Below are 26,828 nucleotides of genomic sequence, written 5' to 3'. Positions count from 1 at the left end.
CATAAATTCTCCTTCATCTAAATCTAAGAGATGTCAATCAATATTAGGGAAGTTGAAGTCACCCATGACAAAACCATGTTATTTTTGCACTCTTTCAAAATTTGCCTGCTTATCTGCTCTTCAGTGGTCCAGTGGCTATCAGGCGTGGGAGTAGGAATTGGAAATACTCCCAATAGAATCAGTATCAGAATCAGGTTTAAAATCACTGGCATATGTCATGAAATTTGTCGTTTTGCAGCAGAAGTACATTGAAGCACATAATAATAAAAACTATAAATTACAATGTGAAGCATACATAGAAAAAAAATTAAATTAAATAAGTAGTGCAAAAAGAGAGGGGTAAAAATACTGAGGTAGTGTTAATTGGTTCATTGTCCACTCAGAAACCTGACGACAGAAGGAAAGAAGCTGCTCCTAAAACACTCAGCGTGTCACTTCAGATTCCTGTACCTCCTTGAGAAGAGGCAATGTCCTGGGTAACGGGGGTCCTTAATAACGGATGACACCTTTTTGAGGCATTGCCTTTTAAACAAGTCTCGAATGCTGGGGAGGCTAGTGCCTATGATGGAGCTGACTGAGTTTACAATTTTCTGCAGCTGATTCTGATCCTGTGCAGTCGATGATGCAACCAGTTGATGCAACCTCCATACCGGTCGATGATGCAACCAGTTGGAATGCTCTCCACAGTACATCTATAGAAATTTGTGAATGTCTTGGGTGATATGTCAATTCTTCTCAAACTCCTAATGAAACATAGACTCCATTGTGCTTTCCTTGTAATTGCATCAATATGTTTTGTCCAGGATAGATCTTCAGAGACGTTGATACCCATAGAATGATCACTCTCTTCATGGTTCTGATTTCCACCCACTCTGATTCAGTAGAAAATCCCTCATTGTCCACCCTTTCTGAAGCTGTGATACTATCTCTGATCAGCAATTCTGCTCTCCCCCAACTCCAAGTATTGGCTCTCATGTAATAGCATTACGCAAACTGCTATGCTACCATGTCACCCATTGGGATAGCAGAGTGATCCCAACCTACTACAGGTGATACTGTACTCTGGCCATTGGAAATGTTGGCAAATGCCTTGGGGAAATAGTTGGATTTTCTCTTGTTAGAGATGATACTTGTCTACATCTCATGTAGTTACCTTTCCTTAATTCCAGTAAACTCCAGTTACTGTTAAGGGGATTTGCATGAGAATGCAGACTTTTATCAAGTCTTCAGATGATGCAGTGGGATCCTCAGCTGTACCACAAGGTAAACAATCACACCATGATTGCACTTCTAAAAGGCATCTTTTTGTTGCCACTTACATTGCTCTTCCACGTCCATTTCCTCTTCCACCACCTCTTGTAAGCAAGCACCTGTACAGTAAAACTGTACAGAATACAGCAGATAAAAACAAGTGGGAGTCTCTCTCTAAGGCACATTACAGAACATTCCACAAATGTTAAAGCAACAAATCCACTTTTGAGGACTTTTGTTATTGTCTCCATGATGCACCCAGTATCTTGGATTGTAATTGTATTTAGCAGCATCTGCTGGATCCACTACTAGAGTGAAGGGATGGTCAGTACTCCCAGAAAGTACATCCATTGGTACATTGTGACAGGTCAGGCTGTGTAGCTCAGGACAATCATACAGATTGTCAGATAGTACTGACAAAGAATTCTGGCGAAATCCAAGAAATGATACATAGTTCTTGAAAATTACAGGATTATTTTGCATTATAAATGCAATCTATCATTCGCTGGATGTTTGGATATCCAATAATTTGGCATATCTCTGCTCCCTGATAGCAGCAGGTCTTTACTCAAGGAAAATGTGGCAAATTCCCCTATCAGGTAGAAAGCCAATAAAGAAGCCCAACATGTAATCAGCTGGTGGTGTATTGACATCCACACCGGTCTTCGAGGCAAACAGTCCTGGTTTTGAATCCAGCTGGCTCGTTGCGTGCTGGGTTGAGCATTGAGCTAGCAACTCAGCCTCACATAAAAACAATATAAATGCTAAAGAAACGGCAAGGATGCCATCTGATATGCCACAAGACATGGAGAGGAACAACGAAAAAAACACGCAACAATGGGCTCCATATCTGTGGCATTTATATACACCCATTTGGATCGATCTGGGAACTAGGAAATTCATGGCCACTTCTACATTGCTTCTTAGACACTTGGAGATATGACTTCATAGGGATTGTCCCCTCCTACTCACAATCCTCCTTCCCCACTTCTCTGGACTCCATGGTAAAATCTCTTTCTGCTCACCTCCTAGCAGCCAGCAGATTTACCAGGAAAGCAGCCACTACATTGTGCAACATTTCAGCTTTCTCATAGGAAAATATTGCCCATGTTTTCAAATGCAGTTCTATGAAGCACAAAACTTTCCTGCAATAAGACTGTAATTAAGGATTTTTTTTAAACAAATCATAAACAGGACTAATGTCTTATGTTCAAATCTGATTTCTGGTGCAGGTTGTATAGACCAATATAATAAGGCAGTCATTAAATGACTGATCCCTGAGGATGGAAATGACTCTATTTTCTTTGTGTGCTTTGGGTGAATGAGTGAAAAATAATCACAACAGGGCAGATTATTCTCACAAAGAGAATAAGGTACAAATTAATGTGTCAATCAAGAAACATGATCAAAACTGAGCACAAATGAAGGTCTGCACTGCACATGTCAAAATACAGCTCATGCCAATCGATTTCTATCTGACATATAACTAACTCTTCCAGTGAATGACGAGAGCTTTGGCTACCCAGTCATCATGCAAGGCTGAGTGCACATATGAATATCAATTATAATGGAAAATGAACACCAAATTATTCAGTTACATCAAAAAAAAATTCTTGACCTTTACATTGCAATAAAGCTAAACAGTTTATTGAAAGACTAGTGAGCTATTTCAGTAGGTTGAAGAAGAAAATATATTATGAGTTTTATTTGGGGAGAAAATAATTCAGCTGTGGTCCATCTGGTATTGAGGGCAGGACTGCAAAAAGATTTTCAGATATAATAAATGACTGAGAATTAGGCAACAAAATCGATTTGAGATGTGGGATCACCTGTGATCTTATAGAATGGTGAGCAGTCATGTGTTTATGTAGTCATGGGTACAATAATGAATCTCAAAATGGAGTGGCTTCCTGAAAGAATTTGCACATTCACTCACTACATTAATATTATTGACACTTCTCATCAAAATACTGCTAACTGGTGATCAGTTAGCCAATTCATGATCATTTTCTACACACTCTAGGATTAGCTTCCTATCATTGAAGATCAATAGGCAAGGCAATTGTAAAAATTTTGCATTCATGTGGTAAAATAAACATTGCATAATTCTGGAAGATTACTTTTAATGCCGATGAGAATCAATGCCTTCAGAGCTCACTATCAGATCGACCAAATATATAATAAGCTGAAGGTATTTGTCCTTTTCAGTTGTTTTATTTCCAATACAAATAATTTAATGCAAATAAATTAAAATGATCAACATTATAGACAGAAATGTACAGTATAAGAAACGTATTAGACAATTGGTAAAATATGGGATTGTGCAGCTAAAAAGGAGAGGATAATGGATGATGAGCATCACATGCTTAGAACATTATGATTGTTGGGATGAAGCCATATGGAACATAGGTTATCCAGATAGCAGACCAAAGTACTTCTATTTTCTAAATTATCCAGAGCTTTCCAGCTCATTTGGTTTATTCAGATTTAATCAGAATTAGAGCTTTCAATGTTATGTGATGCGGTAAGGAGGAACTGCTTATTGATGCATTTTCTGCATTTGTGTGGTTCACTTTCTGTAGTATTTTCTAAATGGCATTTACTTATAAAACATTTGGGAATTTAATATAATTTAAGTATTGTTTAAAGTACTATGGGCATACATCATGCCAGCTGCAAAAAAATGTTAGATATCATTCCTGTGCCTAAGTACCAATAACGTTTGCACATGCTATTGGGATAATTCTCCTTCCACTGAAAGCTCAGGTGGAAGAACTAAAGAAGGCCCAGCATCTATAACATGAAACAACACCAAGAGATTAGACCTATCTAAAAAAACTCAGCCATTTTCATACAGCCTTCTATTTATTATTCCACAGAGATAATTGTAATAAGGTTACTAAGCATCTGTTCTGTGAAGGGCATAGCTTTAATCTAATACACTCAGTGAGAAACCGGTGGGATGGAGTCAGCCAAGTACATTACACCCTGCCTGATTTTATTTTCTGCCAACTTTTCTGGTAACTAGTATCAGATGGGGTGCAGCCAATCCAATCCTCCAAGTTTTGTGCTGGGAACCATGAAAATAAAATTACCCCAGCTGCTTAATGCACTGCTGTATGATTACAGACAGATGTCGCTAGTTACTCTGTCTCACCTCCAAACTAAAGGGTTCTCGGTTTATCACATGCATGTAAGTTGAACACAAAAATCTGGAGTGAAATATCAGTGCTAAGCTGAAGTAGCACTACACTGCTGGAAGTACTGTCACTCAAATGAGTCCTCCTCTGGTAGAAATAAATGTTCCTCTGCCATTATTTTAAAGAAATGTGGGAAGTTATCTCAAGTCAGCTGTCTAATATAAATCCCCAAAATCAACATTTCCAGAGAAACCAGATTATCTAATCTTCATCACATAACTGTTGTTGGGAGCTTGTTCACACATTGGTTTATTACCACAATAAGTATATTTCAAAAAAAGTAAAAAAAACATTTTGGAATGTTCTCAGTTGACAGAAATATTGCTATAAAATATTTCTTTCTTTTGTAATTGTTTATATACTTAATTCTTAAAGTTATGGGAGTCACTTTACAAGATACGACAGGAAAATTTGATCAAATATTGTAATAGTAAAAACTAAGATCAGGCATTATGTATTTTAACACAAAATGATTCCGTGTGTAGGCTGAGTAAAGAACCTGCACATCAAGTGAAACATAGCCCATGATTCATAAAGGAGATAGCTAAAATTGATGACATGCCCATGAAAGTACAGCAGTGTGAGCTGTTTAAAATTTTATGTTAAATGGGAAGGACAATTTTAATTTCACAGTTCTGAAAAGACACGATGGAGGATTGGATTAACTGCTCCTGACTTGGCTTTACTTTCCACTGGATTTTGGCTCTTTGGACAGTTGTGCCTTCAGTTTCTCAGTGAATAAATTAAATTAAACTTACCCTCTAATGTGAATATTACAGAAGTACCAACTTTCACAATAAGAACACAAGTCGAAAGATCCAGCAGCCTTTTGTTGAGTAAGAAAACCAGATTTAAGTCTTTACAAATGTCACTCCACTCTTAAGAAGGGAGCTAAACAAAAGGCAGGCAATCATAGGCCAGTTAACCTGACTTCACTGGTTGGCAAGATGTTAGAGTCTATTATTAAGAGTGATGTTTTGGGGAACTTAGAGACACATGATAAAATTGGCCGTATGGTTTCCTGAAGGGGAAAGCTTCTCTGACAAATCTGTTGGAACTCTTTGAAGAAATAACAGACAGGAAAAACAAAGGAGAATCAATGAATGTCATTGACTTGGATTTTGACAAGATGCTGCACATGAGCCTGCTAAACAAGGTAAGAGCCTAAGGTATTACAGGAAAGATACTAGCATGGACAGAAGATTGGCTGATTGACAGAAGGTAAAGTGTAATTTTCCTTATATATTGGAGGCTGACTTGTTAGATACTATTATGAATATGAACCACTTGATGAAAGGTTCTATTGGAAGAATTTATAATTTATTATTACAATGGGATAAGCATCCTTTACTTAAGATTAAACAGGATTGGGAGCAAGAACTCAATTTGACTTTTATATGGGAGGATTGGACGTGGATTCTGAAGCTGGTTAACTCTTCTTCCATCTGTGCTGGTCATTCACTGATTCAATTTAAAATTGTACATCGTTACCATTGGACAAAAGAGAGACTTTCTAAAATATTTCCCAATGTTGACAAATATTGTGATAGATGTAAAACTGAGATAGCTACACTGACACATATGTTCTGGTCATGTTCTATATTAACCGTTCTGGAAGTCAGACTTTTCGACAATTTCTAAAGCACTTAGAATCAATTTACAACCTAATAAATTGACTGTGATTTTTGGAATAATTCCTCAAAATACTCATGGTATTTCTCTGTCTGACCAACATGTTATTGCGTTTGTTACATTGATAGCTAGGAGGGTCATTTTGTTGAAATGGAAGGACATACCTGCTCCTATTTTGTCACAATGGTTCTCTCAAGTGATGCTGTGTCTCAGTTTGGAGAAAATTAGAAGTCGAACCTTTGAATCTTTATTTGATTTTGGGAAGAGATGGGGCTCATTTGCTTGTTACTATAATTTCAGTTAAATGATAGATTTTCTCCACGATCTAAGTGTAAATTTTGTTTTGATATATTTTTTCTTCTTGTTGGCAGTTTGATGTTTATTTTTAGAAGCTTTCTATATGACATATGGCTCCAGGGTTGTGCCCTCAATGGATCCTTTTTTTTCCTCACTTTTCTTGCTTAGTAGGGTTTTTATTATTCACAAAAATTTTCAATCTTTAAGATAATTTTTTGAGGCATTGCAAGTGTTATTACTTCATTGTACCGGTGTATTCTGAATAATAATAATAATAATAAAAAGATTTGAAAAGAAGGTAAAGTGTGGGAATAAAGGGGGCCCTTTCTCATTGTCTGCCAGTTACTTGTGTTCTTCTGCAGGGGTTGGTGTTGGGACCACTTCTTTTCACGTTATATGTCAATGATTTGGATGATAGAATTGATAGCTGTGTGGCCAAGTTTGTGGATGATACCAAGATATCTGGAGGGGCAAGTAGTGTTGAGGAAGCAGCGAGTCCGCAGAAGGACTTGGACAGATTAGAAGAATGGGCAAAGGAAGTGGCAGATGGAATGCAGTGTTGGGAAGTATATGGCCATGCACTTTCCAGAAGGAATAAAGACATAGATTATTGTCTAAATGGGGAGCAAATTAGAAATCAGAGGTGCAAAGGGACTTGGCAGTTCTAGAGCAGGATTTCCTAAAGGTTAACTTTGCAGGTTGAGTCAGTAGTAAGGAAGAATGTAATGATGAGGCTTTATAAGGCATTACTCAGACCACATTTAAAACATTGTGATCAGTTTTAGGCCTCTTAGCTAAGAAAGATAGATTGGTATTAGAGAGTTCAAAGGAGGTTTATGAATAAGATCACAGGAATGAAAGGGTTAAAGTATGAGAAGCATTTAATGGCTTTGGGTTTATACACACTGGCATTTTAAAGAATGATGGGGTATCTCATTACAACCTGCCGAAAATTGAAAGAGTGGGTATGGGGAGGACGATTCTAACAATGGGTCTAGGACCAGAGTGCACAGCCTCAGAATATGAGGATGTCCCATTAGAACAGAGATGAGGCGAAATTTCTTTAGCCAGAAGGTGGAATTCTTTACCACAGATGGCTGTGGAGGCCAAGGCACCGGGTATACTTAAGCCTGAGGCTGATAGGTTCTTGATTATTAAGGGGATCAAAGGGTACGGAAGGCATTTTGTGAGCCATAGTTCTTGATGAGATACTGTATCAGATTGGAGAGTGAGCTTAAAAGAAGCAAGCAAGGACAGTCGACACATTTTGTGCACCAGAGCTCCCAAGAAGATATTGGATTGCACATAATTAGGTCCAATACAAAGAAATTAGGTTTAAGTGGAGTGGCCATAGTGTTAGTGGGCCAATGGTAGAGAGGGGAGTTGAGGCTTTGGCTCATCCAGGCTTTGGGAATTGGACTGTAGGACTGTAGGACTGTAGGCAGATTTTTTATTTGTTATTTATTCTTTCTTTCTTATAGCACATTTAGAGCAGTGGGATACCAGGCAGGACAGTGGAATGTTCCCCTTGCAGGAGGTGAGAAGGCAGGTCAGTGCCCCTGATGACTACACCTGCAAAAAGTGCATGCAGTATAGCTACTAGCAGACCGTGTTAAGGAATTGGAGCTGGAACTGGATGAACTTTGGATCATTCGGAAGGCTGATAGACAGGAAGGACATAAAGGGAGGTACTTACACCCAAGATGCAGGACACAGGTAACCATCAGGAAGAGGAAGGGGATAGGCCGCCATGCAGAGCACAAAGTGGGCATTCCTCTCAACAACAGGTATATTGCTTTGGACTCTGTTGGGAGGGGGGGTGGATGACCTAACAGAGGTGGTCAGGTCTCTGGCACTGAATCTGGCTCTGCAGCTCAGAAGGGGAGGAGGGAAGAAGAGGCAATCTGTAGTGATAGGGGATTCATTGGTTAGTGGAACAGAAAGGAGGTGCAGTGGACAAGAATGAGATTCCCAGATGGTATGTTGCCTCTCAGGTGCCAGGGTCAGAGTCATCTCGGATTGAGTCCACAGCATTCCTTAGTGGGAAGGTGAGCGGCCATAGTCCACTTTGGTACCAATGACATGGGTAGGAGGGGTGACGAGGTCCTGCAAAGTGAGTCCAGGGAACTAAGGAATTAAGTTAAAGGACAGGATCTCCAGGATGTTGATGTCAGGACTGCTACCCATGTCACATACTAGTGAGAAAATACAGTATAACACATGGCTAAGGAGATGGTGCAGGAGGAAGGGCTTCAGATTTTTGGATCATTAGGCTCTCTTCCAGGGATGGGAAGAGCTGTACAGAAGGGACAGCTTGTACAGGTGGGGTCTAATAACCTAGTAGTAAGGATTGCTAATGCTCCACTGGGGGGGGGGGGGGGGGGAGGGGTTAAGCTAGAGTTGCAGGGAGTGGGAACCAGAGTGCCAGAACATATAGTTGAGAAAGCTGATGAAGACAAGGCATTGGATGTTGACTACATGGATTTAGTAAAGCCTTTGACAAGGTCCCATATGAAAGGCTGATCAAGAAGGTTCAGTTGCTTGGCATTCAAGATGAAGGAGTAAATTGGATTAGACAGTGGCTCCACTGGAGAAGCCAGGGACTGATAGTAGATGGCTGCTTCTCTGACTAGAGGCCTGTGACTAGTGGTGTGCCGCAGGGATCAATGTTGTTTCTATTGTTGTTTGTCATCAGTAACAACGATCTGGATGATAATGTAGCAAACTGGATCAGCAAATTTGTGGATGACACCAAGTTGGGGGTGTAGTGGACAAATATCAAAGCTTACAGCAGGACTAGCTGGAAAATGGGGTGAAAATGGCAAGTGGAATTCAATACAAACGAATGTGGGGTTTTGCTCTTTGGGAGGGCCAACTAGGCTAGGTCTACACAGTGAGAGACAGGGCACTGTAGAATGCAGTACAACTGAGGGATGTGGCAACATAGATCCATAATTCCTTGAAAGTATCATCTGAGGCAGATATGGTTGTAAGAAAGCTTTTGGCACATTTGCCTTCATAAATCAGATTATTGAGTAAAGGAGTTTGGTTGCTATGTTGAAATTCTATAAGATGTTGGTGAGGCCTAATTTGGAGTATTGAGTCCAGTTTGGGTCACCTACCTACAGGAAAGATGTCAATACAGTTGAAAGAGTGCACATTGCTGGGACTTGAGGACCTCAGTTACAGGGAAAGGTTGAATTGGTTAGGACTTTATTCCCTAGAATGTTGAAGACTAAGGGGAGATTTGATAGAGCTATACAAAATAATGAACGGGTACAGACAGATAGGGTAAATGAAAGCAGGTTTTTTCCCCACTGAGGTTGGGTCTGACTACAACTAGAGGCTAAAGGTTAAAGGTTAAGGCTAAAGGTGAAATGTTTAAGGGATGCACAACTTCACTCAGATGGTGATACTAAATGGTGACTGATTTCAAAATTTAAGAGAAATTTGGATAGGTACATGGATAGCAGGGGTACGGAGGGCTATGGTTCGGGTGCAGGTCAATGGGACAGCAGCTTAATAGTTTGACATGAACTAGATGTAAAGAAGGGCCTGTTTCTGTGCTGTAGTGTTCAATGACTTTCTGCTTCTAAGATAGAAGCATGGCGGTTAGAGGGAAAATAACTGAGCTCTAATCAAATGGCAGAGCAGACTCAATGTTCTGAATAGCCTGATTCTGCTCCTGTGTCTTACAGTTTTAACATTTAGGCTGGTTATTTTAAATCAGAAAAGGTTTCAAAATAAAAATTGGCATGAAATATTAACTTAGATTCTGTCTCCACAGATGCTGCCTAATCTAATTATATTATCATTTGCACTATCTGGTCAAATGATGTGTATTTTCAATAGTCTCAGCAAACAGAACGTGGAATTCTGTCACTGAACATCCAGCAACCAACACCCCTGGGCTGATAATAATACTGGCTGTGAAATTCGGAGTTCTGTATGCTCAGGTCAATTAATAGACTAATCGCGGGACATTATGCTACTAGACTATTTATTGGTCTATGCCTCTGTCTTCCTCTATATTCTCTTACTATTCAGAAAAGCATAAAAATGGAGATCTGATCCAATTCAATTTCACTGTTTTAATACATATTGATTATATATAGTAGCCTAATATGCCATAAATGTACAAATATAATGCATGCATAGAATAGAATGGAATGTTAAGAGCTAACTCCAATGAATCTGGAACCAATGTGGAGATAAAAATAAAATGGTGTACATTCTATGGTGCAGAAAATATGGGCGAAGTCCAGAGATAAAGATGAGAAGTCTTCTCACTGGAAGTCTAGTGGTCTGGCAAAATGCAGTAAGTATGTCATTGGCAGATTGAAAAAACTTTCATTATGAGGTGTTTAATTTTATCTTTTGAAGGGCTTTCTGTGTAGTTTTTCCATATTACAAGAAAGATTCTTTCAGATGCAATTGCTCATTTACTGAAATTAATGTGATTTACTAATTAAATAGTTATATTTTCTTGTCATATTGTCACACTGATTTATTGGGTAATATATACAGAGCAAAGAAATAAAATGCTCTATAATTTTGTTCCATCATTTTCAGCTTCAGAAGGAAAATAAATTCTTTATGCTTACCCCTAACACCAGGTGCAAAAATCATTCAGGAGGAGATTTGGGTCCAGGCCCATGACATTACCAGTCTGTGGCTGATTCCTGTAGACAGTTTACATGACAACCATTTCATCTCTTTATTCAGCTGTGAGATAAGGATTTGCTTTGCTTCTTTGGATGGGAGACTGAATTTGCATTTGCCAACCTACTAATTTTGCCATCAAGGGAATATAAATTTTTACTCAGATGCAGTTCAGACATCCCAACCTTGTCATGTTGGCGAATTCATTATGTTAAAATGAGACTGCAACTCAGAAGACCAATTTTAATCTGCTGAAATTTGTTGACAGTTGTCTAAAAGTGATCACAACATAGGTTTAGTACACTTAATGGACTTCCAATGCTGATTTTCTGCCCAGCTCATCAATAAATGCCAATTTGTCATCCATTTTACAATGGTCTGTCAATACTCGGACAAAATGACAGCCAGTTTCAAGCAGAGGTCCCATTTATGATGAAATCAAGGCAATGGGGACCTTGGTAGCTATTTTCAGATGCCACTGTGTTCCTGTGGTGCATGAGCTCTATGGTTTCTACCAGCTTTATTAGCAATACAGCTGTAAAGATAGTAAGAAGTTAAATTCAGAATTGATTTTCACTAAGTATGGAGTATCTGGAATATCACTGCTGTCTGCAAAAAAAAAAAGATGCCGCTGCTACACTGGTCCCTATTTCATCACTCCATCACAATTACAGGTCGCAAGAGTCACACAACTGCTGGCCAGGCAACCTTTAAGGCATCCAAAAATGCACAGCTCCAAATCCATTGCCATGCCCATATGCAGAAGCTTTATTCAGAGGAAGCGTATCCTCCAAGCTGATATATCCTCAGCTTGGAACAAATGAGAGAGCAAGCTGAATCTATCCATGGTTTGCTGTTCCTGATTGCAAAAATCACTACCTTGCAAAACGACATTCTCATTTAACTAATTTGAATTATCTTATGTACACTTATTAGATATGATTTCCAAGTGAATAAAATAATCATCTTTTAATTATAACACTAAAGGTTTATTGATTTCTCATTTATGTAGTCCATTGTTTGCTCAGACAAAGATGTTCTACATAATTTCACCAACCATTATTAGTTCTAATACGTCAGTGGTTTAGTTTTTCTAGATTAAGTGCAAAAAATCAATGAAGGTACAAACATTATTGATTAGTTTATCTCAAAAAGACAACTACAAACCAAATAGACAAAAGAACATCTTCTCCCTTTGTCAAAAATGACTTAAAGAACAGTATTTTACCCTTTAAACACAGAGAACTCGATTTTTAATTGAGTAAATTACACTAACTTTACAAACTTTGTTTAAATTTAGCATTGTTTAATGATCAAATTTACTAAATCTGTACCTTTTTCACATTGAGTTACCATGTCAACATATTATGATTGAATATGAAACATTGAAATGGGAGCAGGAATAGTATGGTCTGTTGCACCATTGAATAAGATTATGAATTTGGCTTTAACTCCATTTTCTCATCTCCTCATCATGAACATTGATTAACTAATAGCCCAAGAACTTATCGTAGCCTTAAATTCATTCATAGAACAGTACAGGCCCTTTAGTCCAAGATTCTAACCTTCTCCAAGATCAATCTAACCCTTCTGTCCCACATTGCTCCCCATTTTTCTTTCATCCATGTGGCTGTCTAAGAGTCCTTTAAATGTCCCTAATATATCTGCTTCTACCATCATCCCCTGCAGCGTGTTCCATGCACTTACACTCTTGGTGTAAAAAAAAGCCTACCTATGACATCCCCTCTGCACTTCTGTACTTTTCTCCTATCCCCTCAAAATTATGCCCTCTCCTATTAGCCATTATCACCCTGGGGAGATAAAATGGCACTGACTATCCACTCTTATCTATGCCTCTAATCATCTTACACACCTCTATCAAGTTACCTCTCATCCTTCGTCACTTTAAGGAGAAAAGCCCTGGCTCACTCAAACAGTTCTCATTAAAACATGCTTTCTAAAATTCCTTTGCACCCTTTCTCAGCTTCTACATCCTTCCTATAATCAGGCGACCAGAACTGAATGCAATACTCCAAATGCGGTCTAATCAGAATTTTATAGATCTGCAACATTACCTCATGGTTCTTGAACTCAACCCTCCCACCCCTACCAATTAATGAAGGCCAACACACCACACGCCTTTATTACCACCATATCAACTTGGTGTGGCAACTTTGAGGGATCTATGGACATCTAATGCAAGATTCCTCTGGTCTTCCACACTGCCAAGAATCCTGCTATGATCCTTGTACTCTCCCTTCAAGTTTGATCTTCTAAAGTGTATCACTTCACACTTCTGTGGGCTGAACCCCATCTGTCACTTCTATATACCATCAATGTCCTGCTGTAACCTACAACAACTTTTACACTATACAAAAGACCACCAATCTTTGTGTTGTCTACGTAACTTACTAACCAACCCTTCCACTTCATTACCTAAATGACCTATAAGAATCACAAAGGGAAATCTGTTGAACACCACTAGTCATAATCTCCAGGCAGAATACATGCCTCCTGAATTTCTGTAAGAACCACCTTATTAAAATCAGTATACACCACATCCACATCACTATTCATTTTCCTTAACTCCAATATGTACAAGCACAATCTACTCAATCATTCTTTATAAGCCAACTTCTTCATCCTAAAAATCAACCTATGGAATCTTTTCCAAAATATCCACAACACAAGATTAGCCAACCTTAAATTACCTTCAGTACTGTATGAAGTACTTCCTTGGTAGTCTCAGTGATGACCAGTAAAGTTGTAGAAAGATTTTAGTAGTTTTCTGTTCTACCCCTTCTAGTAATAGAGACCAACAATAAAAAAAATGCTGCTTACTAACATAGAGCCTGTTAAAAAACCCACATTTAAACATTTGGGGATTACAAAACAAAGCTTGACAGAAACTAACCTGGATCCACCATAACAAATGTGTTTTCAGCTGACTTATCTCGCTCCACATCATTCCATGCTTTTGAAGAAGGTGTTGGATTGAGTGGAATTTGAACTGGATAGCTTTCTGTCGTTGCAACTTTGGATAGTGTCTCCGTCTGTTCCATTGCTGGTTGTGGAAAGGTGGTATTTTCCTGACTCACAGTTGTGTTTGAAAGGTCTAGTTCACTGGTCGGGTTTATATCCTTCTCGGTTGGACCACTTGATCCTTCAGGTGATGTCCCTGACTCAGTCTCATTTTGTGTCTTAGTGGTTGTTACATTCACAGTCTTGTTTTCATTTTCTTTTCCGGAGCCTTTTTCTTCTTCATCGTCACCTTCTCCTTCTCCTTCTCCTTTCTCACCATCATTGTCTTTCTTTTCATCTTTACCTTCTGCCTCACCAGTTTTGTTCACAGCAGAACCACCCTCTGAGCCTGGAGATGACAATGCTTCAGTTGTTGAAACAACAGTTCTTGCTCGGTGTTTAGTGGTTGAAGAAACAGATGGAAGGCGTGTAGGCCACACAGTACTAGGAAAGGAAGGAACAACACCACCACCAAACCCAAGACTTGCAAGCAAAGTGCTCGTTACCACAGATGCTACAGTAGTCTGGCTTCCACTGGATGAAGGGCCTATGCCAGTTGCCATGGAAACAAAGGGCAAAGTTAAACCAGAAGAAGTCCAGGTAGATGACCCAGAGCTGATTGGTGCCATGTCAGCTGAAGCAGCAGGAGAGGCTGTAGGCTATTAGAAGTATCAGGGAAATATAAAAAGGAACAAATAAACATAGGGTAAGAACATCTATGGTATTTCTCCTGCTCAAACAATCTTACTTTCTATGGTCATTACACTATCTTGTTTCATCTGCAACAATTTCAAGAAATTCTGTTTAATGAATCAGATCTTATTACACAAACATTCCATTGTGACAGTGATTTTTTTCAATCCCTACAGAAGTGATTCCATTTATTTCCTGAACTCTATATTAGTATCAGAGCAATTTTGCTGATATTCAAAGACTAGTTTCTATTCATAATATTATACAACAAAGTGGATCAGGCTACAAAAAGAGAATTGATCTCAAACCAGTGATCCTGATTCCTTGCTCTGGAATGTTCAAAATTCTGGTTGAAAGGCCTTTGAACTGTTTTAGAATGTTTCTTACCATCTTGCTACAGGAATTTTAACTTTGTTCAGATTGACAAATAATTAAATAGATAATAAATTATTAAAAATCAAAGGATATTTTAAACTCAAAATACTGGAAAGTACTAGAAATTAATTAAAACATCAAGATAAAGTAAAATATATAAAATACTTACCTCTACTTACCTTTTAATCAGGGATTAATTCATCCTTGGCATTGAGCAGAGATCTGACATGTATCCAATCCCTTTTCTCAATACATGTGTTGTCTGTCATTACGTGCAAAAAATGGGTTTAGCAGTCAAGCAGAAGGTGAGATTTACTTCAAGTGACCCCCTAGCCTGACTCCAGGATCCAAATTTCAACATGGAAGCAAAAAATTCGGAGACAAGTTGCAGAATTGTTTTAGAGACAAGCAGCGTTTCTCAAAAGCACTGTTGACAATAGTTAAGTACATAGCAGAGACACAAAAGACCTCACAGGGTGAAAAGTAAGGACTAGAGGAACTCTAGTGTTCACCTTTCACTGTGGTACATGATAGCCCATTGCATGACTTTGAGGGAAGAAAAATTCAAGTCATGGAGGAAAGATTATGGATGCATGTGTGGATTATGCAAGCTGAATATTTCAGAGAGTTCAATCAATGGAATAGTTATCAATGGACTAATGTTGCAAATGATCTAGTGGCTGGCTGAGGAATTGCATTTGCCATTGGTAACAGGACAGCTGCAGATACAAGTATACTTCTGGAAAGTGGTGGTGGAGAACTATAATGAAGTTCATTAGCTCCAAAGAATGATAATATATCTTACCTAGAGGGCTGGATTTTGGTGGAATTGATGGCACTTTCCTCCATAACTGGCACTAGGTTCACTACTTGCATAGAACTGATGAAGCTCTCTTTAGATGCTGCCCTTTGCTAGTGATTTTTTGACTATGCACTTACTTTGGATTCGTCAAGAAGTCCAGTAGCAGTGAATTGAATTGACTTTATTACTTACATCCTTCATATACACGAAGAGTAAAAATCTTTACATTATGTCTTCATCTAAATATGTAATGTGCAATTTATAATAAATCGTATGTACAACAACGTAACATAGAAATACAGTTGTATCAGCATGAATTAATCAGTCTGATAGCCTGGTGGAAGAAGCTGTCCTGAAGCCTGTTGGTCCTGGTTTTTATGCTGCGGTACTGCTTCCCAGATGGTAGCAATTGGAACAGATCTTGGTTGGGGTGACTTGGGTCCCTAATGATTTTTTGGGCCTTTTTACACACCTGTCTTTGTAAATGTCCTGAATAGTGGGAAGTTCACCTTACAGATGGGCTGGGCTGTTCACACCACTCTCTGCAGAGTCCTGCGATTGAGGGAAGTACAGTTCCCATACCAGGCAGGGATGCAGCCAGTCAGGATGCTTTCAACTGTGTTGTGTTAATTTCTGGCAATCTTTCAGTATTTACACTGGGAAAATTGAAAGCTCAACTGGCACCAGGTTAGATTTAGTGCAGGAGCAACAATGCCATTCATTCGAACAGAGAGGAATGGCTACAAAGGAGCAAGGTAGGTATGAGGATTTTTTTCAGCTGATTTTTTTCAATATTGTCTGTTCTCAACTGCCTTACATTGTGCTATTTTTTGAAAATCTAATATTTAAAATGATTTTTAGTATTTTTTGAATGCTTCTGTGTGTTAAGATCTTTCATAACCATTTTATGCTTGGACTAATTTATGGAACATAGAAAACTGCAGCACATTACAGGCCTTCAGCCCATAATGTTGTGCCAAACATGTAATCTATTCTAAAAACTGCCTAGAATTTTCCTAACATATAGCCCTCTACTTTTCCAAGCTCCATGTCCTATCCAAGAGGCTCTTAAAAAACCCTACTGTATCTGCTTCCACCACTGTCACCGATAGTGCATTCCACGCACCCACCACTCTGTGTGAAAAATTTACTCCTGACATCCCCTTGGTACCTATTTCCAAGAAACTTAAAACTATGTCCCCTCGTGTTTGCCATTTCAGCCCTGGGAAAAAGCCTCTGGCTATCCACATGATCAATGACCCTCATCATCTTATACACCTCTATCAGGCCACCTCTCATCCTCCATCACCCCAAGGCCAAGTTCATTCAACCTATTCTCATATGGTACACATCCTTGCAAATTTGTCGGAGATCTGAGCTGGCAATGGGCCTCAGCCATGTGTATAGGATTTCCAGCTGTTTCATAGTTGAGCTCGTTCTGGCCCTCTAACATGCTACATTTATCTGTATATATTCTTTTGTCTTTGGGGCATCAGCTAGCACTGTGTAGCTCCATGATACCAATCGCACCACATTAGCACAGGAGATTCTGCAGATGCTGGAAATCTAGACTAACACACAGGAACTCAGCAGGCCAGGAAGCATCTATGGAAATGAATAAACAGCCAAAGTTTTGGGCCGAGGTCTGTCATCAGGACTGGAAAGGAAGTGGGGGAAGAAGCCAGAATAAGAACTTGGGGAGAGGGGAACAGACAAGCTAGAAAGGGATAGGTGAAGTCAGGAAGGTGAGGGAGGGGTATGAATTAAGAAGTTAGGAGTTGATAGGTGGAAACGATAAAGTGCTGGAAAAGAACAAATCTGATAGGAGGGGAGAGTGGACCAGTGGGAAAAGAAGAGGTAAGAGGGAGCCAGAATGGGGAATTGAAGAAGAGGGAAGGGGGAGAGGGAAAATTTACTGGATGCAGAGAAATCTATGTTCATGCCATTAGGTTGCAGGCTACCTAGATGGAAAATAAGGCGTTGCTCCTCTAACCTGAGGGTGCCCTCGTCGTGGCAGTAGAGGAAGCCATAGACCAACATGTTGGAATGGGAATGGGGAATAGAATTAAAACGGTTGGCTACTGGAAAATCCTGCTTTTTGTGGATGGAGAAAAGGTGCTTGACAAAGCTGTCTCCCAATCTATTTCGGGTCTCACCTGTAGAGGAGGTCATATTGGGAGCACTGGATACAGAAGGTGACTCCAACAGATTCACAGGTGAAGTGCTGCCTCACCTGGAAGGCCTGTTTGAGGCCCTGAATGTAGGTGAGAGAGAAGGTGACTGGGCAGGTGTAGCACTTCCTCTGCTTGCAGAGATAAGGATCCACACAAGGTAAGTTTGCTGCTTTCATTCAAGTCTGTGAGGAGTGCAGAAAGAAAATTCTGCTCCAATAACAGTGCACCAAGCAGAAAGTGAAAGTAAAAATGAATATTTTTGAAGAATTTTTGTGGGGAAAAATGATGTGGATCATCACACCAGTATTTGCAGTCCCATTAATTCAGATACATGGATGGGAGATGTTTAGAGGAAGACAGGCTAACCACAGGCAAGTGGGACTAGTTTAAATGGGAATCTTGGTCAGCATGGAACAGTTGAGCTGAAGTGTTAATTTCTACCCTATATAACTCCGCGACTCCATCTGATTATAAAGGTTTTTAAAAACAAGCTATCTATTTTGTGATTTGTATTTTAGTTGGCACTGTTGGTAATCCAAATAGCTTTCATAAAATTTTCCTGCCAACTTGAATTATGTACTGCAAAAGGATAATGCATCCTTTACAGTATATCCAAAAGGGTGCATTAAATATTCCAAAGCTAACAAACAATCTCTGAATTCTGCAACACAGTCCTGCCTATATCTACTGTCCATGAACACTACCTCACTATTTTGGACTCGTTTTGCACTATTTATTTTTTATATATTCCTTATTGTGACATAGAATTTTTTTATGTATTGTACTGTACTGCTGCCACAAAAAAACAAATTTCATGACATCTGTGAGTGATAATAAATCTGATTCTATTTAAAATATTTCCTATGTTTTGTCTATTGGTCATTATCCTCAGTTTACCTCTCCACAGATGCAACCAGGCCTGCTGAGTATGTCCCAGTTAACTACTTTTATCCGCTCATCTGTTGCATAGAATGAAACATCCTTTAAAAATAAATCTTATTGACAACTGCCCAAAAGGGCATGTTTTATTTTATAGTGACTACAACACAGCCTCTGTCTGTAGCTGCTGTACATTTCTGATGCACAGTGTTCTACCAGGTCAACAGCAACAAAAAATATATTTATATTGCACCTTCAACATTACAAATCTTCTTAAGGCTTTTTACGAGGGCCACATTAAACACAAAATGTGACACTAGCTCAGGATAAGTATTGGGGATACTTTTGACTAAAAATTTGGCTAATGAAATGGCTTTAAGCACTTAAAGAAATGAAAGGAAGTTATAAAGACAGACTACCTATGGGGAAAAAGACCTGATTATGGTCCTGGCAACCCACGAAACAGTGGTTAAGAAAGGAACAACTCAATTTGGGAGATTTAAGAGTGACACAGTGAGGTATCTCAAGTAGCAGTTTTGGGCTGGAGCAGGCAGGCTACAGAGACAGAAAGGGGTAAGGCCAAGGAGGAGCCGAGGATTTTAAAATTATGGTCAGTAAATTGGGAACTAAGGGTGGAGAGGACAGCGTGAACTGAGAAAATTGGCTGTTACTGCAGAGGTACAAATAGCTGGCGATAACATGGATATATGGCTCACCTCTGGATCAAATATGAACTCAAAGTTGTACACATACGTTTGGATACAAGGAGATGTCTAGGAGATCATAGAGTTGGTGGCTAAGGAGTAGAGATTGTTAAGAGGAGTAAAAATGGCTTCTGTCTTTTCAATAGTAGTCCAAAAAAATGCCTGTTTATGTAAAAGGTTGCATTGGAGAATTTATCTGATAATTTGCAGATGGAGGTTGGGATCAGGATACATGTGGATAATGATTGCGTTAACTTGCTAACATTGTGTGATCTCTATAGGTTTACACATTCCTTCATCAGGATTTGGTCTAAAACTGTTAAAAAAAATTAAAGTTAGCAAAACATGGAAAGAAAATCGATGTATAGAAGATACATCCTAAAAGGTCTTCCTAAAAAAATGTGCACCGGTTAAATATTAGAATTGCAAGTACTCATTTCTTCAAAACTAGTATTTATTCAACTGCTGACTCCAGCCACGCTCTCATCTAATGTTTTCCCCACCACTGTCCAAACGACTACCAATCTGAACTTCTTCATCATTCCCCATTGCTTTTCCTCCTTTGGTCTCCTTAATTAAAGCAAACATTAACAAAAGGATTTCTGCTCTCTCCTACAAGAATTATGAAGGATTGATGTTAATTAAATTATTTATCCATTACTTAATTATTGCAATTCATTCACTTCTTTTTACGATTACTTTTATATCTTTTACAAACAAACATGCATTAACATATTTTGCTACCATCTGCTGGTGAATATTGAAAGAAGCAAATGATCTTGGATCATTTGGGTCGGAGGCACAACAAGCTTACCTACTCCACTTGTTACTGTCACTTGTTTTTGTTACTGACAAAAAGCCTTATTTTATAATAAAAATTCCTTTCATACAAATTTATTTCTCAACTTCCCAATTAACATAATCTGGAAAGATACTAATCATTTTTGTTTTTTACCCTTTTACATTTAAATTTTTTTCAAGAGATCGCCAAGAGGTTTGACATGGGCAGGATGGTAGGTAGACTTTGTCTACATACCTCTCAGCAAGACTCTTGACAAGGTCCCATGTGACTGCTGCCGTCAGGAAGAAGGTACAGGAACCTCAGGACCCACAGCACCGGGTTCAGGAACAGTTATAACTCCTCAACCATCAGGCTCTTAAACCAGAAGGAATAACTTCACTCGCTTCATCACTGAACTGTTCCCCCAGCTTATGGACTCAGCTTCAAGGTCTTTTCATTTCAATATTTATTGCTTATTTACTTATCTATTATTTTTGTTTCTTTTGCATTTGCACAGTTGTTGTCCTTTGCACACTGGTTACATGTCCATCCTGTTGAGCACGGTCTTTCGTTGATTCTATTGTGTTTCCTGGTTTTACAGTGTACGCCCACAAGAAAGTGAATCTCAGGGCTATATATGGTGACATATATGTACTTCAATAATGAATTTACTTTGAACATGGTAAGCTGGTCTATAAGATGACATCACATGGGATCGAGGGTGATGTAGCCAACTTGATAAACTAATTGGCTTGGTGGAAGAAGTCAAAGGATTATTTCTCAGATTGGATGTCTGTGACCATTGGTGTGCCACAGGGATTGGTGCTGAGCCCCTGTGGTTTATTAAATAGAACCACAGAACATTACAGCACAGAAACAGGTTGTGCTGAACCATTTTTCTGCCTAGTCCCACTGATCTGCACCTGGACCATATCCCTCCATACACCTCTCATCCATGTACCTGTCCAAGTTTTTCTTAAATGTTAAAAGCCCGCATTTACCACTTCATCTGGCAGCTCGTTCCATACTCACACCACTCTCTGTGTGAAGAAGCTCCCCCCAATGCTCCCTTTAAACATTTCCCCCTTCACTCTTAACCCATGTCCTCTGGTTTTTTTTCTCCCCTAGCCTCAGTGGAAAAAGCCTGCTTGCATTCACTCTAGCTATACCCATAATAATTTTATATACCTCTATCAAGTCTTCCCTCATTCTTCTACGCTCTAGGGAATAAATCCTAACCTATTTAACCTTTCTCTGTAACTCAGTTTCTCAAGTCCCGGCAACATCCTTGTAAACCTTCTCTGCACTCTTTCAATCTTATTAATATCCTTCCTGTAATTCAATGACCAAACATATTAACAATTTGGATGAAAAAGTAGGTGGTGTGTTTAGTAAGTTTACAGACTTACTACTTAATTACTACCCAAAGTTGTTTGGGTAGTGGACTGTGAAGAAAGTTATCTGAGAATAAAACAGAACTTAGAACAACCAGGAACAAAGGCAAAGGAATGGTAGAATCTGATATTTTAATAAAATCAATGATATAAAAACATAAATGGACAAATGCAGATTGATTTAAGTTAAATGTATGATAGAACTCATCCTTGAATATTCATTTTAGGCCTCTATGTATTCTAAAATTAATGGAAAAACAGCAAGAGAATTTCACAAACAATGAAAACTATTCTAAATAAAGGTGCATTCAAGAAAAGATTATGCTGGTGGTTAAGGATTCTGAATGAGTGATTTCACTTTTTTTGCTGCAGAGTATGCCAAACAATTTGCATTAAAAATCATGATTTGTGTTACTTCTCTATAGAAATGTTTCAAATAAGCCTCAGTTATATTTTCCACAGTTCCATTAAACTCTAACATCACTTTACATCATGGTCAGTGGGCTGAATGATTCTCAACATTACCTATCAGAACTGATGGCTGCTCAGTAGGAATAAAATTTAACCTTCAACATTGCATTGCCTTAATAAAACAGAATGCCTCGGCAAAACTGCAAATCAAACAGTAATGGTAGAAGATAACACAAACAACACAGTTTAATGTCGCTAAAGAAATTAAAATTTCATGCTTTGAGGGCCAGCAAACAGAAGAATGTGTTTAAAGTTGGAGAAAATACCTGGCAGCACATTCAATTCTCTATGAGTTAGATGTATAAATTCAAATGGATTGTTTAGACTGCACAGCAAGTTTTAATTCAATCCGTTCTACACTTCGGATTAGTTCCCAGAGCTCTAAATCTGTGGCATATTCCTTGTGTAATAAAAATGACAGTTTATCTTTTATTTATTCTTTAATGGCAAGTGGATGTTGCTGGCAATGTTGGCATTTATCATTACTCCCCAATTGCCCTTGAACTGAAGAAGCAGTTAGGAGTCAATTACATTACTGAGTTGGAGTTATATAGAGGCTAGATCAGGTAAGGATGACAGATTTCCTGCCCTGAAGGCTGTTATTTGTTCTCTCACCCACAGAAAGTCACATTCTGAACATTTCCTCTGGCAGTCTTATTTTTTAAATCATTTTTAACTGCAACGCTACTAATGATGCTACCTCCAACTTTCGAGATGGCTCTGTGATACACATGAGAGAATGGGGGATAGTCATGAGAGAGAACAGAGGAAAACAATCACCCTTGGGATAAGGAGACCTTAGCAGGCTTCAGATACTACTTATAACCCCTGCTCCAGTTGTTTGTGCTGTATACCTACTATCCACATCGATATTTCTTTATGGCATAGAAGGAAGCCATTTCAGCCCATTGAGTCTATGCCAGTTTACAGAGCAATCCTATTCTACAATAATTTTCCCAGTAACCTGCTCTCTTCGCATTCCCACCAGCTTCTCCCATATTCTGCTATTTATGCACACCCTCAAATTACTGTGGTCAATTGACAGACATCTTTGAGATGCAAAGACATCTTTGGTAAGTTGATGGAAAAAATCCTGAGAGGCAGGATTTATGAACATTTGGAGAGGCATAACATGATTAGGAATAGCATGGTTTTGTCAAAGGCAGGTCGTGCCTTATGAGCCTGATTGAATGTTTTGAGGATTTGACTAAACACATTGATGAAAGAATAGTAGTAGAAGTAGTGTATATGGATTTCAGCAAGGCATTTGATAAGGTTCCCCATGCAAGGCTTATTAGAAAGTAAGGAGGCATGGGATTCCAGGGGACATTGCTTTGTGGATCCAGAATTGGCCTGCCCACAGAAGGAAAAGAGTGTTTGTAGACTGGGCATGTTCTGCATGGAGGTTAGTGACCAATGGTGTGCTTCAGGGATCTGTTCTGGGACCCCTTCTCTTCATCATTTTTATAAATGACCTGGATAATGGAGGGATGGGTTAATAAATTTGCTGATGACACAAAGGTTAGGGGTGTTGTGAATAATGTGGAGGGTGGTCAGAGGTTACAGTGGGACATCGACAGGATGCAAAACTGGGCTGAGAAATGGCAGGTGGAGTTTAACCCAGTTAAGTGTGAGGTGGTTCATTTTGGTAGATCAAATATCATGGCAGAAAATAGTATTTATGGTAAAACTCTTGGCAGTGTGGAGGATCAGAGGGATATTGGGGTCTGAGTCCATAGGACACTCAAAGCTGCTGTGCAGGTTGACGCTGTGGTTAAGAAGGCATATGGTGCATTGGCCTTCATCAATCGTGAGATTGAGTTTAAGAGCCAAGAGGTAATGTTGCAGCTGTATTGGACCCAGGTCAGACCCCACTTGCAGTACTGTGCTCAGTTCTGGTCACCTCATTACAGGAAGGATGTGGAAACCATAGAAAGGGTGCAGAGGAGATTTAGAAGGATGTTGCCTGGATTGGGGAGCATGCCTTATGAGAATAGGTTGAGTGAACTCAGCCTTTTCTCCTTGGAGCGACAGAGGATGAGATGTGACCTGACAGAGGTGTATAAGATGATGAGAGGCATTGATCGTGTGGATAGTCAGAGGCTTTTACCCAGGGCTGAAATGGCTAGCACAAGAGGGCATAGTTTTAAGGTGCTTGGAAGTAGATACAGAGGAGATGTCAGGGGTAAGATTTTTACACTGAGAGTGGTGAGTGTGTGGAATGGGCTGCCGGCGGCAGTGGTGGAGGCGGATACGATAGGGTCTTTCAGGAGACTCCTGGATAGGTACATGGAGCTTAGAAAAATAGAGGGCTATAGTAACACTAGATAATGTCTAAAGTAAGTACATCTTTGGTACAACATTGTGGGCTGAAGGGCTTGTATTGCACTGTAGGTTTTCTATGTTTCGCAGTTTCTATGCAAGAGAAAACTGGAACACTGTGAGTGAAACCATCTCTTGCAAGCTTCATACTGATAGCAGAAGTTGCTAGAGACTTGAGGTAGCTGCTGTACCAGATAGGACCTTCTGCTGCCTTTACCAGCAATGCCCAAATACACCACTCCACATGGAGCATTAATAAATGATAATCAGCTGCAAGAAGCAAATGTTTGAAGGCAGACAATGATGTTATCATTTCCCCTCATTTTTCCTGCATGCATGAAAATTGGATGTCACTTGGTTTTAGAAGCAAATAAAATTAAGCATCTTAAACATTAATTTTAAAGATTAATTTCTATACATACCATTCTTGTTTTTATAATCCTGGTTCCTTCAAATATTCTAGTTGTGTTAGCTGGAGGAATAAAATATTTCAATATTAATAATTTCCTCAAAATTATACATAAGTTGTTACAAAAGAAACCATATTGAGATCCAGCAAAATTTGGTGTATCATATCTGCCCAAAGACATGAATACAGCAACAAATAATTTGGCCTTGATTTCAAAAGATAGATTGCCCATTAGTTTGCATAGTCTAGTTTATAACTAAAATGCTAAAGCCTGAAGATGGATTAGAATAAATCATTTGCACTTTTTTTTCACTTGCCTAACTTATGCATAAAAGAATGCTGTGTATGACTTGAATTGTTTGTGGATATTAATGATGTAAGTTGCAACCACTAAGAAATGGGACCAGGTACTTGACTAGAAATTAAAGAAGTCATACAACTCAGAAAGAAGCCCTTCTGCTCAACTCACCCATATTTATCAAGCTACCCTCCTGGACTTATCTTATTTGCCCGTATTTGGCACAAATTCTCTAAATCTTTACTATCTATGTGTTCTAATTGTACCTCCACTACCACTTTGTTTGTCAGTTGTTTCCATGAACTCACTGCCCTCTGCGTGAAAACGTTGCCTTGTCAGGTCTCTTTAAATCTTTCTCTTGCACCTTAAACCTAGACCCTTTTCCCCACTATCCTGGGGGAAAGAAGTCTTTAATCATTCACCTTACCTTATGCTTCTCTTTAGCTCGAGGGAACGCAATGCCGGTCGATCTAGGCACTCCCTGTAACTCAGGCAATCCAGTCCAGTAACATCCTTGTAGCCAGAACTGCACACAATATCTATTGCACGTGTGGTCTCACCAACATCTTGTACAACTGTAAGATGACATCCTAACTTTGTGCTCAATGCTCTTCTGAAGAAGGCAGGCAAACCATACACTTTCTACACCATCTTCTCTATCTATGCCATTGCTTTAAGGGAAAGACGTATGTACCCCCTCCCCCCCATTCTCTCTTACGCAACTCTGCCCAGTTCCCTGTCAATTACTGTATAAACTCTCTTCTGTTGTAACTTGTCTGAGTTAAAATTCCATCTGCTATTCTTTGGCCCACTTTTCCAGATGATCTAGATCCTGTTGTAGTCTTGGACCTTCTTCAGTATTAGATGAGTAAATTTGCTAACCATGCTATCTTCATTCCTACAACCCACACAAAATGCTGGTGGAACACAGCAGGCCAGGCAGCATCTATAGGGAGAAGCGCTGTCGACGTTTCAGGCCGAGACCCTTCGTCAGGACTAACAGAAAGGAAAAATAGTAAGAGATTTGAAAGTAGTGGGCGGAGGGGGAAATGAGAAATGATCACTTTCACCAATCACCTTTCTGGCTCTTAGGTTCATCCCACCCCCTCCGGTCTTCTCCTATCATTTCGCATTTCCCCCTCCCCCCACTACTTTCAAATCTCTTACTATCTTTCCTTTCGGTTAGTCCTGACGAAGGGTCTCGGCCTGAAACGTCGACAGCGCTTCTCCTTATAGATGCTGCCTGGCCTGCTGTGTTCCACCAGCATTTTGTGTGTGTTGTAGGAATTCCCAGCGTCTGCAGATTTTCTCATGTTTTATCTTCATTCCTATCCAATTTGTTCATAAATATGACAAACAACAGAGGACCAGGCACCAATCACTGCAGCACATCACTGGCCAGAGACCTCCAACCAATATGAAAAAAACCTCCATTACCATGCTCCGACTCTTTCCATCAAGCA

The 26,828-nt window shown here is 39.3% G+C and overlaps 1 protein-coding gene across 6 annotated transcripts in view; it reads right to left on the bottom strand.

Annotated features, from left to right (window-relative positions):
- The window catches only part of LOC132377830 (receptor-type tyrosine-protein phosphatase gamma-like), a 671,456-nt gene that overhangs the window by 116,471 nt on the left and 528,157 nt on the right, over positions 1-26,828 (bottom strand). For all 6 annotated transcript variants that reach the window (XM_059944246.1, XM_059944241.1, XM_059944240.1 and 3 more), the window contains 2 exons: positions 25,081-25,130; positions 13,957-14,722 (listed from right to left, as the gene is read on the bottom strand). In XM_059944246.1, coding sequence (XP_059800229.1) covers positions 13,957-14,722; positions 25,081-25,130 — 816 coding nt within the window. The remainder of the gene's footprint in view (positions 1-13,956; positions 14,723-25,080; positions 25,131-26,828) is intronic.

Source organism: Hypanus sabinus, chromosome 19 (genome assembly GCF_030144855.1).
Source record: "Hypanus sabinus isolate sHypSab1 chromosome 19, sHypSab1.hap1, whole genome shotgun sequence".
NCBI lineage: Eukaryota > Metazoa > Chordata > Chondrichthyes > Myliobatiformes > Dasyatidae > Hypanus > Hypanus sabinus.
This window is presented reverse-complemented; position numbering and strand designations above follow the sequence as displayed.